Here is a 14501-nt window from a genome sequence, read left to right on the forward strand (position 1 = left end):
CAACAAGGTCCTACTGTATAACACAGGGAACTATATTCAATATCTTGTAATAACCTATAATGGAAAAGAATCTAGAAAAGAATACACACATACATATGTATGTATCTATGTGTAACTGAATCACTTTGCTGTACACCAGAAACTAACACAACAGTGTAAATCAACTATACTGCAATTAAAAAAAAGTAAAAATACAAAATTAATTAAAAAAATAAAAAACAAAAATGTACTGGCAGTTCTTTTCAGGGCAGTGAGGGGGAAAAAAGAAAAGGCATCCAAATTGGAAAGGAAGAAGTAAAATTATCTCTCTTTGCAGATGGTATGATCTTACACATAGAAAATCCTAAGAAATCCACTTAAGAATAATTAGAACTAAAAATCAAGTTCAGCAAGGTTGCAGAATACAAGATCAATATAAAAAATCCATTGTATTTCTATATACTTACAATGAGCCATCTGAAAAGCAAACTAGGAACACAATACCATTTATAATAGTATTAAAAATAATAAAATACTTAGTAATAAATTTAATAAAAGAAATGCAAGACCTGTATACTAAAAGTTACAAACCTTGTCAAAAGATATTAAAGAAGATCTAAATAAATGGAAAGGGTTCATGTTCATAGATCAGAAGACAATATTTTTAGGATGACGATACTCCATGAATCTACAATTTCGATGCAATCTGTATCACAATCCCAGCTGGATTTTTTTTTTTTTGCAGAAATTGACGAGGTGATCCTAAAGTTCAAATGGAAATCCAGGGTACCCAGAAAGGCCAAAATAATGTTGAAAAGGAGAACAAATTGGAGGACCCACACTTTCCAGTTTCAAACTTACTAGTATATAGCTATGTAATCAAAACAGTATGGTGCTGGCATATAGACAGACATATAGATGAACGGAGCAGAATACAGATTCCAGAAATAAACCTTCATATTTATGATCAACTGACTTGTTTTTTACCAGGGTGTCATGATAATTCAATGGAAAAAAATAGTTTTTTCAACAAGTGGTGGCGAGGCAACTGGATATACACATGCAAAAGAATTACGTATGTAATTATATATATATATAATTATATACTATATATAAAAGAAGTACTATATATAAAAGAATTATATACTATATATAAAAATTAAATCAAAATGAATTAAAGATATAAATCTGAGAACTAAGACAATAAAAGTCCTGAAAGAAAACATGCATAAATCTTCATGACTTTGGATTAGGCACTGGTTTTTTAGACATGATACTACCAAAATCATAAACAGTAAGAGAAACAACAGACAAACTGAATTTAATCAAAATTTAAAACTTTTGTACTTCAAAGGACACCATCAAAAGCCACTGAAACAAACTAAATGGATGAATTGTATGGTATGTGAACTATATCTCAATAAAATTGTTATTTAGAAAACATGAGGACGTGAGGCTGGTCACTGACTGAATCAGACGGTTTTTAGTATGACTTATGATTGTACCTTAAATACTCCTTTTTTTACTATTAATGTTGTTTGTTAAATTCTTACCCAAAAAAGTAATATCTGTTGAATATATATATCACCTAATACAAGGTCATCTAGAAACACATGTCTCATGAACATGAATGCTCTTGAAGTGGACAGCCCCTTTGCACAGGCTCCGGTCCACTGTAACCAGTGATAGCTACTGTTTTTGCAGATAACAAGACATTTTTATCTGATGGAGATGCGTTCCTCTTTTTTCTTTTTTGTTTCCTAGATCACACTGGGTAAGTAGAAATATATTCCAAACGCTTAATCGATCACCTCTTGGTTTTAGAGTATTGGCCATCCTATCTAAATATAATTTATCTTGCTAAACATCTACTATATCTTTCCTTATATCATCAAAGTAACATTAACTTGATTGCAAATAGAATTTCACATTTAATGTAAATTAACAAATATCTTCTCCCAAAGTTTACTACTTCAAACTAATCTGCAGACTTAAATAATTTGCTAGTGATCTTATCGTTAAAAAGAAAAAAAGGAGAGGAGGGGCAATAAATCATGGTGTCTAGCATAAAGCTAGGAAATAAGATCAACAATGCCTTTTTCACTCAAATTGATGTTGAAAGATTTAAATAAAGAGAAATCATAAGAGATCTGGTTGACAATCCTTTGGTTTTTCTATTATCAAATTTAAATCTTAAAAATTACAACATAATTGATAAAAATTTAGACTATAGCCTTGAGTTTTACTTAACATAGAAGTAGTTGTCAGGATTTTGATTTTACAATATTCAAGCTCTATGAAGAAAAGTCCATCTGGTACATGCTTCTCATTCAGCATATACAGATATTGCTTCACTCAGTGGATATTATCTTGACATTTTAGAAAACAAAATACGCCCTCTGGTGGACAATACCTTTTAGTTACATACGGCTCCACCAGCATACCCACGCACACCATTATCATTCTTAAGAAAAAAAAAAAAAATCAAGAATTCTCGCTTCAGTCTGAACCAACAGACTGAAACTTAGAAGATCAAAACACTGGTATACTTGTAGGACTTGCTACATCCAACAAGATAGTATCTTTAAAAACAAGAGGAATTTTAAGTGGATTGAGCTTACACTGTAATTACATGTCCTTTAAGATGGCCTTCTAAACTGCCATATAATCAATACATGCCAGTAAGGAATATTTATTAGTATTTTGTATTCTGTAGTGCTTGGCAGATCCTCTAAGAACATAAAAGCTTTAAATGTGTTAATCAGTTACAGAATTCTTAACAAAATCTTTGATAACAAAAAAGTTCGGAAACAAATACAGAAAGTAAATCTGTGAAAACTTAAGAGACAGTAAAGAAATTCTCCTTCTGTTTTGCAAACAAAAGTGAAACCTGAGTAAAAGGAATTCTTTTGTAATGAAGCCAAAAACACATTGTTTTCTAAAAAAAGAAACAAAGACCTTCGAGCATTCATTACTCACTATATCATCTGCTGTTTGCAATTTGTTATAATCATAACTCAGTCATAGTTGAGCACAATCTATTGATAGTTAACTAAAGTTGAATATAATCTGGTTATCAATCTGATTAAGGGGGTCAGGACTTAAAATTACTGATGGAAATGGTCAGATCCTAACTACAGAAATTATTTCAATATTCGGTATTCAAAGAGAATGGCAAATAGCACGAAGGGGTAGTGCAGGTAAACAGATAAAAGTAGGGAGAACAATACAAAATAGTAAGTGTTAGTACTGGTATTAGTTTTTCTGTTAATTTCAAAGTTGATGATCACTGACTATTAAATGAAATAAGAAATATATTAAATGTGGGAAAAATAAATTATTTCATCACGGCAAACTCTCACTTAGAGAAGAAGGAATATACTATCAAAATCTCCAAATTGGTCAGAAACTCATATACCAGCCATATACAAGAATACTTGGTTTCCCATTTCCTTGCTAGCCACTGAAAGGCTTTTTTTTCCCACTAACCTGATGAGTGTGAAATGACATTTAGTTATACTGTACACAAGGTCACATTTTTAAGGACGTTCACTGCAACACTATATAGCAAAAAACTGACATCTTACATATCTACCAACAAAAGAATAAAAAAATAAATTGTGGCATATTCATAAAATGGAGTACTATTCTTTAAAATGAATTAAGACTATGTAACAACATAAATTTCAAATATAGTGTTAGATGAAAAAAGCAAGTTTAAAAGCCAGACCAGGGCTTCCCTGGTGGCGCAGTGGTTGAGAGTCTGCCTGCAGATGCAGGGGACATGGGTTCGTGCCCCGGTCCGGGAAGATGCCACATGCCGCAAAGCGGCTGGGCCCGTGAGCCATGGCCGCTGAGCCTGCGCATCCGGAGCCTGTGCTCCGCAACGGGAGAGGCCACAACAGTGAAAGGCCCGCGTACCGCAAAAAAAAAAAAAAAAAAAAAAAAGCCTGACCAAACAAAGTTTAAAAGCAAGCACAATAGTTTTTATAGATGCTTATATAAGGTAACACGTTTTATAACATTAAAATATATACATAAATATCAGGGTAATGATTATCTATGAGGGGGAAGATAAGGGAATGGAATTGGAAGGATAAAAATAATGTTCCAATGTAATTGGTAACATTTTATTTCCTCTTTAAAAACTGGTAAAATATTAACATTTAAGTATCAATAGTAGATATATTGGATGTTCTATTATTCCCTTACTCTATTCTATGTTTGCAATATTTCATAATTTTTAAAAATTAAAAGCAATCCAAATGTCCAATGACACAGGGAATTGGTTACAGTATGGTAAAATTCAAGTGTTACAATAAATTGCAAAATTTCTATTGATGATATGAATACATATATTTTTATACGAAGAGATATCCATGATATTGGATATGCCATGATATTGCCAAATTTTAAAAAGTTGCAAAATAACATATATAAATGCATAAAATAAAGTCATAAATGTATCTATGAAAACTCACATAGTTGGACTATAATCTCTTGGTTGTGGAATTATGTATGATTCTCATATTCTTCTTTATACATGTCCTATATCATCTTAATTTTTATAGTGACCATATATTACTTTTATAATCAGAAAAATATTTTTTCATGGGCAAAAGAATTTAAAAATGACCTTTTTACTGTATCAGACTGAGAAAGCCAGCAAGAAAATCTAATGAAAACTACTAAGTGAACAAACAACAAAAATGCCCAGTAATGAAACAGGGATGTATGCAGGGGAGCTGTGTTGATTTATGGTATCAGATACCTAAGCCTCTGCTGACTTCCAAGGTGATAGGAGAGTAAACAGAAAAAAGCGGGTAGGTCCAAGGATGGTGGAAGAGACTAGGGACCAAACTGTGGAACAAAGGAAAAGAAGCAAGGTTGGATTTTGGGAATTCCAGATAAGATGGGTGGGATACGTGTAGATTTTCCCATCCATTCTTTTCAGGCCCTCCACTTTATGCTCTCTCCCTGCCTCCCCACTTCTAAGTGATAAACTGTCATAATGAAATAATTCTTCATTATTTTCTACATCTCTGATTCATAATAAATGAATGAGCAATCATCACTTTTGAAATTAACAGGAAAAGGTTTATTTTACAAGTTCAAAAGTCACTGAAGAAGCATTCTTTGAATATGATCTAAGTTGGTACATTTGAAAATATCTTTATATTTTAGAATTCTCATTTTATGTATAGCCAGGTGGTTTACTCCTTATTTTGATGGTGCTATTTCCTTATTTTTTCCTCCTTTCCTCCTTTTCCTTTGAAAAGGAGACTCTGACCTCTGTTTTAGTCTACAAATAGAAGGTGACACTGCAATAGTTAATAGTTCCTAGGAGTGAGGAAGCCAAGCACATTCACCCTTAACCAAGACTTCTTTCTATCACAAAACTGTCAAGTGTTCTGGGAGGGAAAATACAGTAGCTGGTACTGAACATCTTCCCTACAAAGAATGCAAAGGGAGTCTCACAAATAAGGCACCCAAACAACCACTTTTCCTTGCAATATTTGCATTTTCCTTCATAGCAAAAAAAAAAAAATCTCTCTTCTAACCTCAAGCCTTTGCATTAAACAAAATCATTTCTTATAAAATAATCCTAAAACTAACTAGTAAATTAACTTTCAAAGAATAATACAGTTTGTGAAAAATTAACTGGTGATGATATAGGGGATTAATTTAAGAATAATGATGAGGAAAAATAAATCACTTATCATATAAGGAACCTTTTATTTGTACCTTTGTTCTATATATTAGGAATGATAGTCAAGGACAAATCTGCATATCATGACCTTTATCCTCTACGCCTTCTCATCCACATGAAGAACTTAGGCTGAGTACCAGATTACAAAAACACTGTACACAATGATCATGGTAAATCTAGCCCAAAGGGTATTTTGCTGAAAACAAGATTTACCATTGATAGGAATACTCAGGAAATCTGATACTAGTCTTACTTATCGGAGATAAACCTTGGTTTGAATTTTTAATAATCATTATTATTCCTTCTACCTATCAAGGCACTTAAAAGTACAGAAACAAGAAACCTAGAAAAGCTTGATCTTCCTGAGACTGGCCTTCAGTGTATAACTGAATTACTCCATGATATTGATAATACACACAGAGTCTAGCAAGAAACCTTGCTAGCATTACAAATCTACATGGTAAAATCTTGACTATGCAATAATGATGCTTTAGTAGTTGGTTATTCATTTCAAAAAGGTAAAAATAGAGGCCTATTTTACACTATACAATAAAATAATTCTGGGTACATTAAAGACCTCCTAAGCAAGGAGTTGGGGGCATGGGAAAAATTTACAAATTTTGGACTAAACAGAGGAAAATATTTCAAGACCTCAGGGTAGGAAAGGATTACTTAAGATACAGAAAATGCAAAACATCAAAAAGATGTCTACATTAAAATTTAAACTTCGGCATAATTTTAAAAGGCAATTTAAAGTTAAAAGGCACAGCGCTTCCCTGGTGGCACAGTGGTTAAGAATCCACCTAGCTAATGCAGGGGAGACGGGTTCGATCCCTGGTCCGGGAAGATCCCACAAGCCGCGGAGTAACGAAGCCTGTGCGCCACAACTACTGAGCCTGTGCTCTAGAGCCCGTGAGCCACAACTACTGAAGCCCACATGCTGCAACTACTGAAGCCCAAGCGCCTAGAGCCCGTGTTCTGCAACAAGAGAAGCCACCGCAATGAAAAGCCCGCGCACCATAATGAAGAGTAGCCCTGCTCGCCACAACTAAAGCCTGTGCACAGCAACAAAGACCCAATGCAGCCAAAAATGAATAAATAAATAAAATTTTAAAAAATACATTAACCAATTTAAAAAAATATGAGCTGTTATTAAAAAAAAAAGTTAAAAGGCCCAAAGAAGAAAATATTTATAAGGCAATATAAATAAAGGATTAGTGTCTGGTTTCCTACAAATCAGTACTTTAAAAATTAACAAACCAATACAAAAATGAGTTAAAAAAAAAAGACAATTCAAACTAAAAGAAACCTGATTGACCAATAATACTATAAAAAAAAGCTTGATCTCACTAATAATTCAGGAAATCCCAAGTAAAAGCAGTAAGATACCACTTCATATCCATCAAGTTGATAAACAATTCTGACAATACCAAGTCTTGGCAAGGATGTGGCAAAAGAGTAACACTTACATGTAGGTTTTTCCTTTAGTGAGGGAGGAGAGGGAATGGGGTTACATCACCAAACCTAGAGGTTAAAGACCTTCTGAAGTGTCTCTTCAGTCCTTCTGAAGTGGACTCTCAGTAATGAACTCCTTGTGAGTATCTAACTCTGGACAATGGCCACACTATACGACCATATCATATTTCATTGCCAGGTCTCTTATAAGGTATTTAGATTTAAAGGAACATACTGATGCCATACATCTTCCCTTTTGACCTGAGCCATTTTTAAAGGAAAAAAAAAAAAGGTTTTCTGGAAAAGGTACCTGCCAAAACAGCCAATTAAAATGTATAACTGAAAACAAAGAGCTTCCCTCAGGTAAAAATATCAAATCTTTCTTTTAAAACTTCTACAACACTAACATGCCGTATTTTAATCCTTGCAAGATTCACATTTTTACATTAAATCTCAAATAGCTAAAATTTTCTTTGCTTACTATTAGCTTAATACTGGGGCATATGTAAATAGAATGTAAACACAGAATTTCAACTGATATGTGTTCTATATATCTGATCTCTTATAAATGGTGGAATCCAGTGATACTCTAAAATCTACAGAATACAGAACATAAGCCTACAAAAACTATCCCAACTAAACACTCTGGCCAAAGTTTAAAAGTTAAAATATTTCTCAGCTATGTCTCTTAATAACCATATAATATTTTTAAATTAACTTGGTTATATTTTTAACACAGTCATTTAATTAGTTTTATAGACATTACACTATAGTAAGCCATCCCCACTTTATCATCAAGTCCTCCTTTTAACGATAAGAAGTGGGCTAGTATTTGTGAATTCTGATTCTGGGCAATGGCAAGCCAGTCACATAAATATAAAAGCTACCCATAATGATCCAACAATTTGTTAGAATACTCTCTTTACTATCACTGTATTTTACCTCCTGGGCTCGCCCTATATTGTCACAGTACAATAGCAGGCAGATATTTAACACTATTTTTTCTCAGGCAGTGAATAAATACAGTTGTCAAAATTCCTTTTAAATGTAAACTAAATTTACAATAACACAGAGGAGCAACAATAAGAATATGGTTATCAGGAGTTTATGGAACTCTTTAAAACAAGCTTACTAAGCAGAAAGGTTCTTCAGTGAAAAGGGATTGTCTGACTCCTTACGCTGAATGGAAGAAAGGATGCCAGTTCAAAATCACTGGTAATCAGAGAAATGCAAATTAAAAGAAGATAATCCTTTTTGCCCATCAGATTGGCAAAAGTTAAAAAGACTGATAATATCCAGTGTTGGCAAGGGTGTAGGGAAATGGGTATTCTCATACCCATTAGTACAGCTTTCTAGAAAAGTAATTTAGTGTATCTAAGAAAATTTTAGATATACATACCCATGGAATCATCAATTACACTTCCAAACCTCTATCCTAGAGAAATAACTGGACTTTGGATAAGAAACCGAAATATCTGTTAATAGAAAATGACTAATAAACTATAGTCATGCATATTACAGAATACCATACAGTGCTCAACAGGAACATTCTTTTTTTTTTTTTTGGCGGTACGCAGGCCTCTCACCGTTGTGGCCTCTCCCGTTGCGGAGCACAGGCTCCGGACGCGCAGGCTCAGCAGCCATGGCTCACAGGCCCAGCCGCTCCGCGGCATGTGGGATCTTCCCGGACCGGGGCACGAACCCGTGTCCCCTGCATCGGCAGGTGGACTCTCAACCACTGCGCCACCAGGGAAGCCCAAGGAACATTCTTTCCACGGCTGTGGAAAACTCCCTAAGACACAATGCTAATGTGGGGAGTGCGGGGTGTCAGATGCAAAGTAATGCCGTAGTGGATACCTTCCATTCACAGTACCCACATCTTTCCCCATGCTAGGAACCCCACCTTCCCAAAGCAGACTAAAACAACAAAAATAACAACAACTACTACTATGTATTGCCCACCCTCCCTCATAGCCAGGTATTTCACTAAAGTATATGGCTAACTATGGAGAACAGTATGGAGGTTCCTTAGAAAAGTAAAAGTGGAACTACCATAAGACCCAGCAATCCCACTACTGGGCATATACCCTGAGAAAACCATAATTCAAAAACAGACATGTACCACAATGTTCACTGCAGCACTATTTACAGTAGCCAGGACAACCTAAGTGTCCATCGACAGATGAATGGATAAAGAAGATGAGGCACATATATATACAATGGAGTATTACTCAGCCATAAAAAGGAATGAAATTGAGTTACTTGTAATGAGGTGGATGGACCTAGAGTCTATCATACAGAGTGAAGTAAGTCAGAAAGAGAAAACAAATACCGGATGCTAACGCACATATATGGAATCAAAAAAACAAAAACAGTACTGATGAACCTAGTGGCAGGGCAGAAATAAAGATGCAGACATAGGGCTTCCCTGGTGGCGCAGTGGTTGAGAGTCCACCTGCTGATGCAGGGGATGCGGGTTCGTGCCCTGGTCCTGGAGGATCCCACATGCCGCAGAGAGGCTGGGCCCGTGAGCCGTGGCCACTGGGCCTGCGCATCCGGAGCCTGTGCTCCACAATGGGAGAGGCCACAACAGTGAGAGGCCTGCGTACCGCAAAAAAAAAAAAAAGATGCAGACGTAGAGAATGGACTTGAGGACACAGCAGGGTAAGGGGAAGCTGGGACAAAGTGAGAGAATAGTACTGACATATATACACTACCAAATGTAAAATGGATGGCTAGTGGGAAGTGGCTGCATTGCACAGGGAGATCAGCTCTGTGCTTTGTGACCTCCTAGAGGGGTGGGATAGGGAGGGTGGGAGGGAGGCTGAAGAAGGAGGAGATATGGGGATATATGTATACATATAGCTGATTCACTCTGTTGTAGAGCAGAAACTAACACAACATTGTAAAGAAATTATACTCCAATAAAGATATTTTTTTAAAAATGGGTGAAGAAAGGAAAGAAAGGAAGGAAGGAAGGAAGGAAGGAACGAACGAACGAACGAACGAACGAACAAACAAAGGGAGAAAGGAAGAAAGGAAGAAAGAAAGAAAGAATATGGCTAGTAACTATGTGGTCTAGAGTCTGTCAATTAGAAAAATCCAGGTGTTAGATCTGAGGAAAACAGTTTGGCAAAGGGTATCTCTTTGATTAACTTGGGTAGCAATAGAAACAGATTGTTTTAAGACCACAGAGGCTTCCTGATCAGAGACAAGGTGATGTGTTTTTCTCTGGGAGTCACTGGCTGCCATCAATCTCTCATCAAGCCAGTTCTACAAGGTGCTTCTGGGTTTTATTCCTGAAACAGTTTGGAAAATGCTTCTCCAGGCTATGATACTCTGAACATCTTTATCCTTTCATAAATCCCCTTCTAGATAAATTAGCTAGAATGGGTTTCCTTATAAAAATTAAGAAACCTTTCTTATTCACAAATGATAACCATTTATGAACTTCACAAGTTCATAAATTTATGAACTAAAAAGCACTACATATTTATAAAAGGATCTAAGAGCACATTTAACACCCTGATGCTGAACTCTGAAGAGGAAGTGGTATTAATATGTATAGATGAGGAAGGGGTATAGGAAGGTTTTTTCCTTTTTCCTCTGTATACTTCTTTTCTGTTTAAATATTTTTACAGGGGACTGCCCTGGTGGTCCAGTGGTAGAGAATCCGCCTTCCAATGAAGGGGATGTGGGTTCGATCCCTGATCAGGGAACTAAGATCCCACATGACGCAGAGCAACTGAGCCCACGTGCCACAATTAGAGAGAAGCCCGTGCACTGCAATGAAAGATCCCGCGTGTTGCAGCAACTAAGACCCAACACAGCCAAAAATAAATAAATAAATGTTTTTTAAAAATTTACAATGACAAATAGTTATACAACGTTGGGAATTTTTTTAATAATTTAAAATCTTTAAAAAATTAACAACTGATATGTCCCTCTCGGAGACGCCTGCTATCCTAAATGAGAATAACAGTTTTATAGTACTTAAATAAGGAATTTTAAGAAAGTTAGAACAGGAATCCATCTTGGCTGAGAGATACATGTGTCACCGGGAAGGACCCTGAGTCAGACCAAATATGGGCCAAGCAAGATGACTGGCCAGAGACAACCCTGAAACTAACCCCATTACCATAAAACCTGAGACCTCGAGCCAAGTGGTTGAGCAGTTCTCCTGGGTTCCCTTATCCTGCTGCTCTCTACCCGGGCGCCCCTTCCCAATAAAGTCTTTTGCTTTGTCAGTTAAAAAATAAAGAAAGAACAAACTGAAAACTTTCTGTGGTACATATATACACAATTTCATGTATTCTAACTTACATAACATAAAAATCTTATATTATCTTAGAATAGGGAAGGAACTTCTAAGCATGACTCCAGAGGTAGAAGGGAAAGATAACAATATTTAACTACATAAACAAAACTTCTGACACTTTAAAAATTAAAAGATGGAGGACAAACTGAGAGAAATGATCTGAGGCATATATGGCAAACAATAGATTGGCACTTTTAATATATAAAGTATTCTTACAAATCAATAAGAATGGACATCTTAATTTAAAAATGGGCAAACTGTATTAGCAAAAACTGGACAAGCTAAATATCCACTGTAAAAAAAGTTAAACAAACCAATGTTCAAAAATATACAGTATTTCATGATACGGCAAAACCATGCAGCCACAGCAAATAAAAATGCAGATCCTTGTCTATTAGCATGAAAAGATGTTCTAGATTTACAATAAAGTAAAAAAGGCAGGTAACGAAGTGGCATATTTCTATTAGTATTAAATACAGATTCATTATATATGTACATAAATATATATGCACATAAATATATAAGCACATATATTTGTACCTATATATGCACATGTGTATCTACAAACACACACATGGCACATATTCTAGCAAACAGGTCTGAAATATCATATACCAAATGTTAACAGCAGCTAGTTCAGAATAATACAATCATAGGTGATTTTCACTTTCTTCTTCATACCTTTTGAATAGTCTTTACGAATGAACATGTATAAGTTTTATGATAAGTAATAGAAATATTTTCATTCTTTAAACAAATAAAGAGAAATAAAGATCACTTTATTAAATATCCTGTACCTTTAATTATATATTACTATTTTCTTACCTTTAAACCTTCAGCTGGAAGTCTATAACCAAATCTTGCTGGAAGGTCATCAAATGTCTGAGACACGTTTTCAAAATTATACTAAATATAAAATTAAAAACAATCAAGTTACAACCAATGTACACATAACAGTAAAAACAAAAAGTCTGTCAAACTATTTAAGTTGTAATTTCCACGATTTTGATTTACTATCACAGCTTATCATAATAAAATCAACTTTGTAAATGCACATCCACTAAAATAGAAAGGAATGTATACAATTTACTGCATAAACAACTGCTTAAATTGGATTCTGATTTCATGTATTATTAAACAGAAGCAATAATTCTATAACATTAAACCACCTACTGTTTATCTGAGCTTTTCCCCATAGACAATTCCCTAACAAGAAATTTTCTAGACAGATTATTTTCCAGCAAGAGTTCCATTTTATTTTCTCTCTAAGGGTCTGATTTAATAGAAGAGATTTACAGGATTTCTGACAATAGCTTTGAAAGATGCCTTTCCCCCAGAGAAAGAAGGAGTATCAAATCATACTTTTAAGATACTGCCATTTTTTAAGTAATCTGAACACTTTTATCCAGGGCTGAACAATGAAAGGACTAACCTCAATGAAATACATACATAGAGAGAGCTGAAGGTATCCAAACTCTTTAACAACTTTCCCCTTCCTTACAGATACAGATTCCTATGCTACAATATTTATCAGTCCTCTACCTCTGCTGTGCTTTTAGAAGATAATATAATAATTGTGAAGTGAGCCTGCTGTATTATTTAAGATGCTATATTCAATGTGCTTTAAAGAAAACAAGAGAAACAAGGAAGATAGATGAACTAAGCAAACATAGTAAACAAGTAACTTTTGAAACACAGGTGAAATTTATATGATATATCAGAAGTTAAGATACTTGTCAGTAAACTATAGGCCAAAGACAGAAAAACTAGAACTCATTTGTTTTGAATATAGATTAAAAGGATGGAACAAAGCAAGAATGTTATGTATAGACAGCAAAAGAGAGAAGGATGAAGCAAACCTTAAATATTCACAAAGCATGGATTAGGTCACACATCCAGATAGATAGCTATGTGGTCCTTAAATCAAACACCCACTGCTGATCCTTATTCTAGCCTCATGTGCCATCTGCCTGAGACACCCGGATAAACAGCCCTGTAGGTTAACAGCCAACTACAGCTGCGTTCAGATGTAAGTACCTCAAGCCTCTCCAACAGAGCAAGCAAACACTGGATCCAGACACCTTCCATCTGTCAAGTCCCCTTGCTCATCCTCAACTCAGATCCTGGTAACCACACTGTCACCAGGGAAAACTGATGCAGCAAAGAGACTAGACAAACTAAAAACAGAAAATACAGGATTCAGGTAGTGTGACTCTTGCCTCCCACTTGCATCCTAACCTGAGTGTATTAACATACCCATCTTTTACCTATGCTTCTCACTGTATGTTTGTAATTAATTCAATAAATCGTATGATTCAAGCATCTGAATTTGATTGTTGAAACTAGCCATTCTTTTACCTCTGGGATAATCAGCCTGGCAGGATACCTGGAGGCCAGCAATGCTTCAGAGTAATTTCCTACTTTAAAAATAATTCATATTTGCAGAGTGCTCTATGGTTTACAAAATGCTTTAGAGTCAAAAAGTGCTTTCATATTCATTACCACATGTATCATTTAAACTCTTAATTAAAACATCTTTCTTAATTGAGTCAATTAAATTATGATCAGCTTTGAACTTGACAAAGTCATTTAACTCCTCCAAGGCCAAAGACAACACTGTAAAATAAGTAAATAGATCTAGATCAACATAGACAAACCAAAAAAAAAAAAAAAAATACAGATGTGTACAGGCAGTACTTTTTAAAAAATGTACTTTTAAAATTTGGAAATGGATAGGACCTGCGGGTGGAAGGGGAGAGGCAGCACATCTGAATGGGGGCCTCTGGAGTATGGAGTTCCGGAGTTTGGAAGTTGATAAATAATTCATATGGTCTTTGCGGAAACTTCTCCAGGTGACAAACCCAGATTGCACACAAGCAGTCACTTTGGTTGTGGAAAGCTGTGTGGCTGACAGGGTATTGGTGCTCTGGCCGGGTGGCAGGCCTCAGCCTCTGATGTGGGAGAGCCAAGTTCAGGACTTTGGACCACCAGAGACCTCCCAGCCCCATGTAACATCAATCGGTGAGAGCTCTCCCAGAG

The 14501-nt window shown here is 35.4% G+C and overlaps 1 protein-coding gene across 1 annotated transcript in view; it reads right to left on the reverse strand.

Annotated features, from left to right (window-relative positions):
* Positions 1 to 14501, reverse strand: part of RNF13 (ring finger protein 13) — a 138805-nt gene that overhangs the window by 81170 nt on the left and 43134 nt on the right. Inside the window, exon 3 of the mRNA XM_082839206.1 lies at positions 12288 to 12368. Coding sequence (XP_082695332.1) covers positions 12288 to 12368 — 81 coding nt within the window. The remainder of the gene's footprint in view (positions 1 to 12287; positions 12369 to 14501) is intronic.

The sequence above is a fragment of the Leucopleurus acutus genome, assembly GCF_964270905.1.
Source record: "Leucopleurus acutus genome assembly, chromosome: 5".
Lineage (NCBI taxonomy): Eukaryota > Metazoa > Chordata > Mammalia > Artiodactyla > Delphinidae > Leucopleurus > Leucopleurus acutus.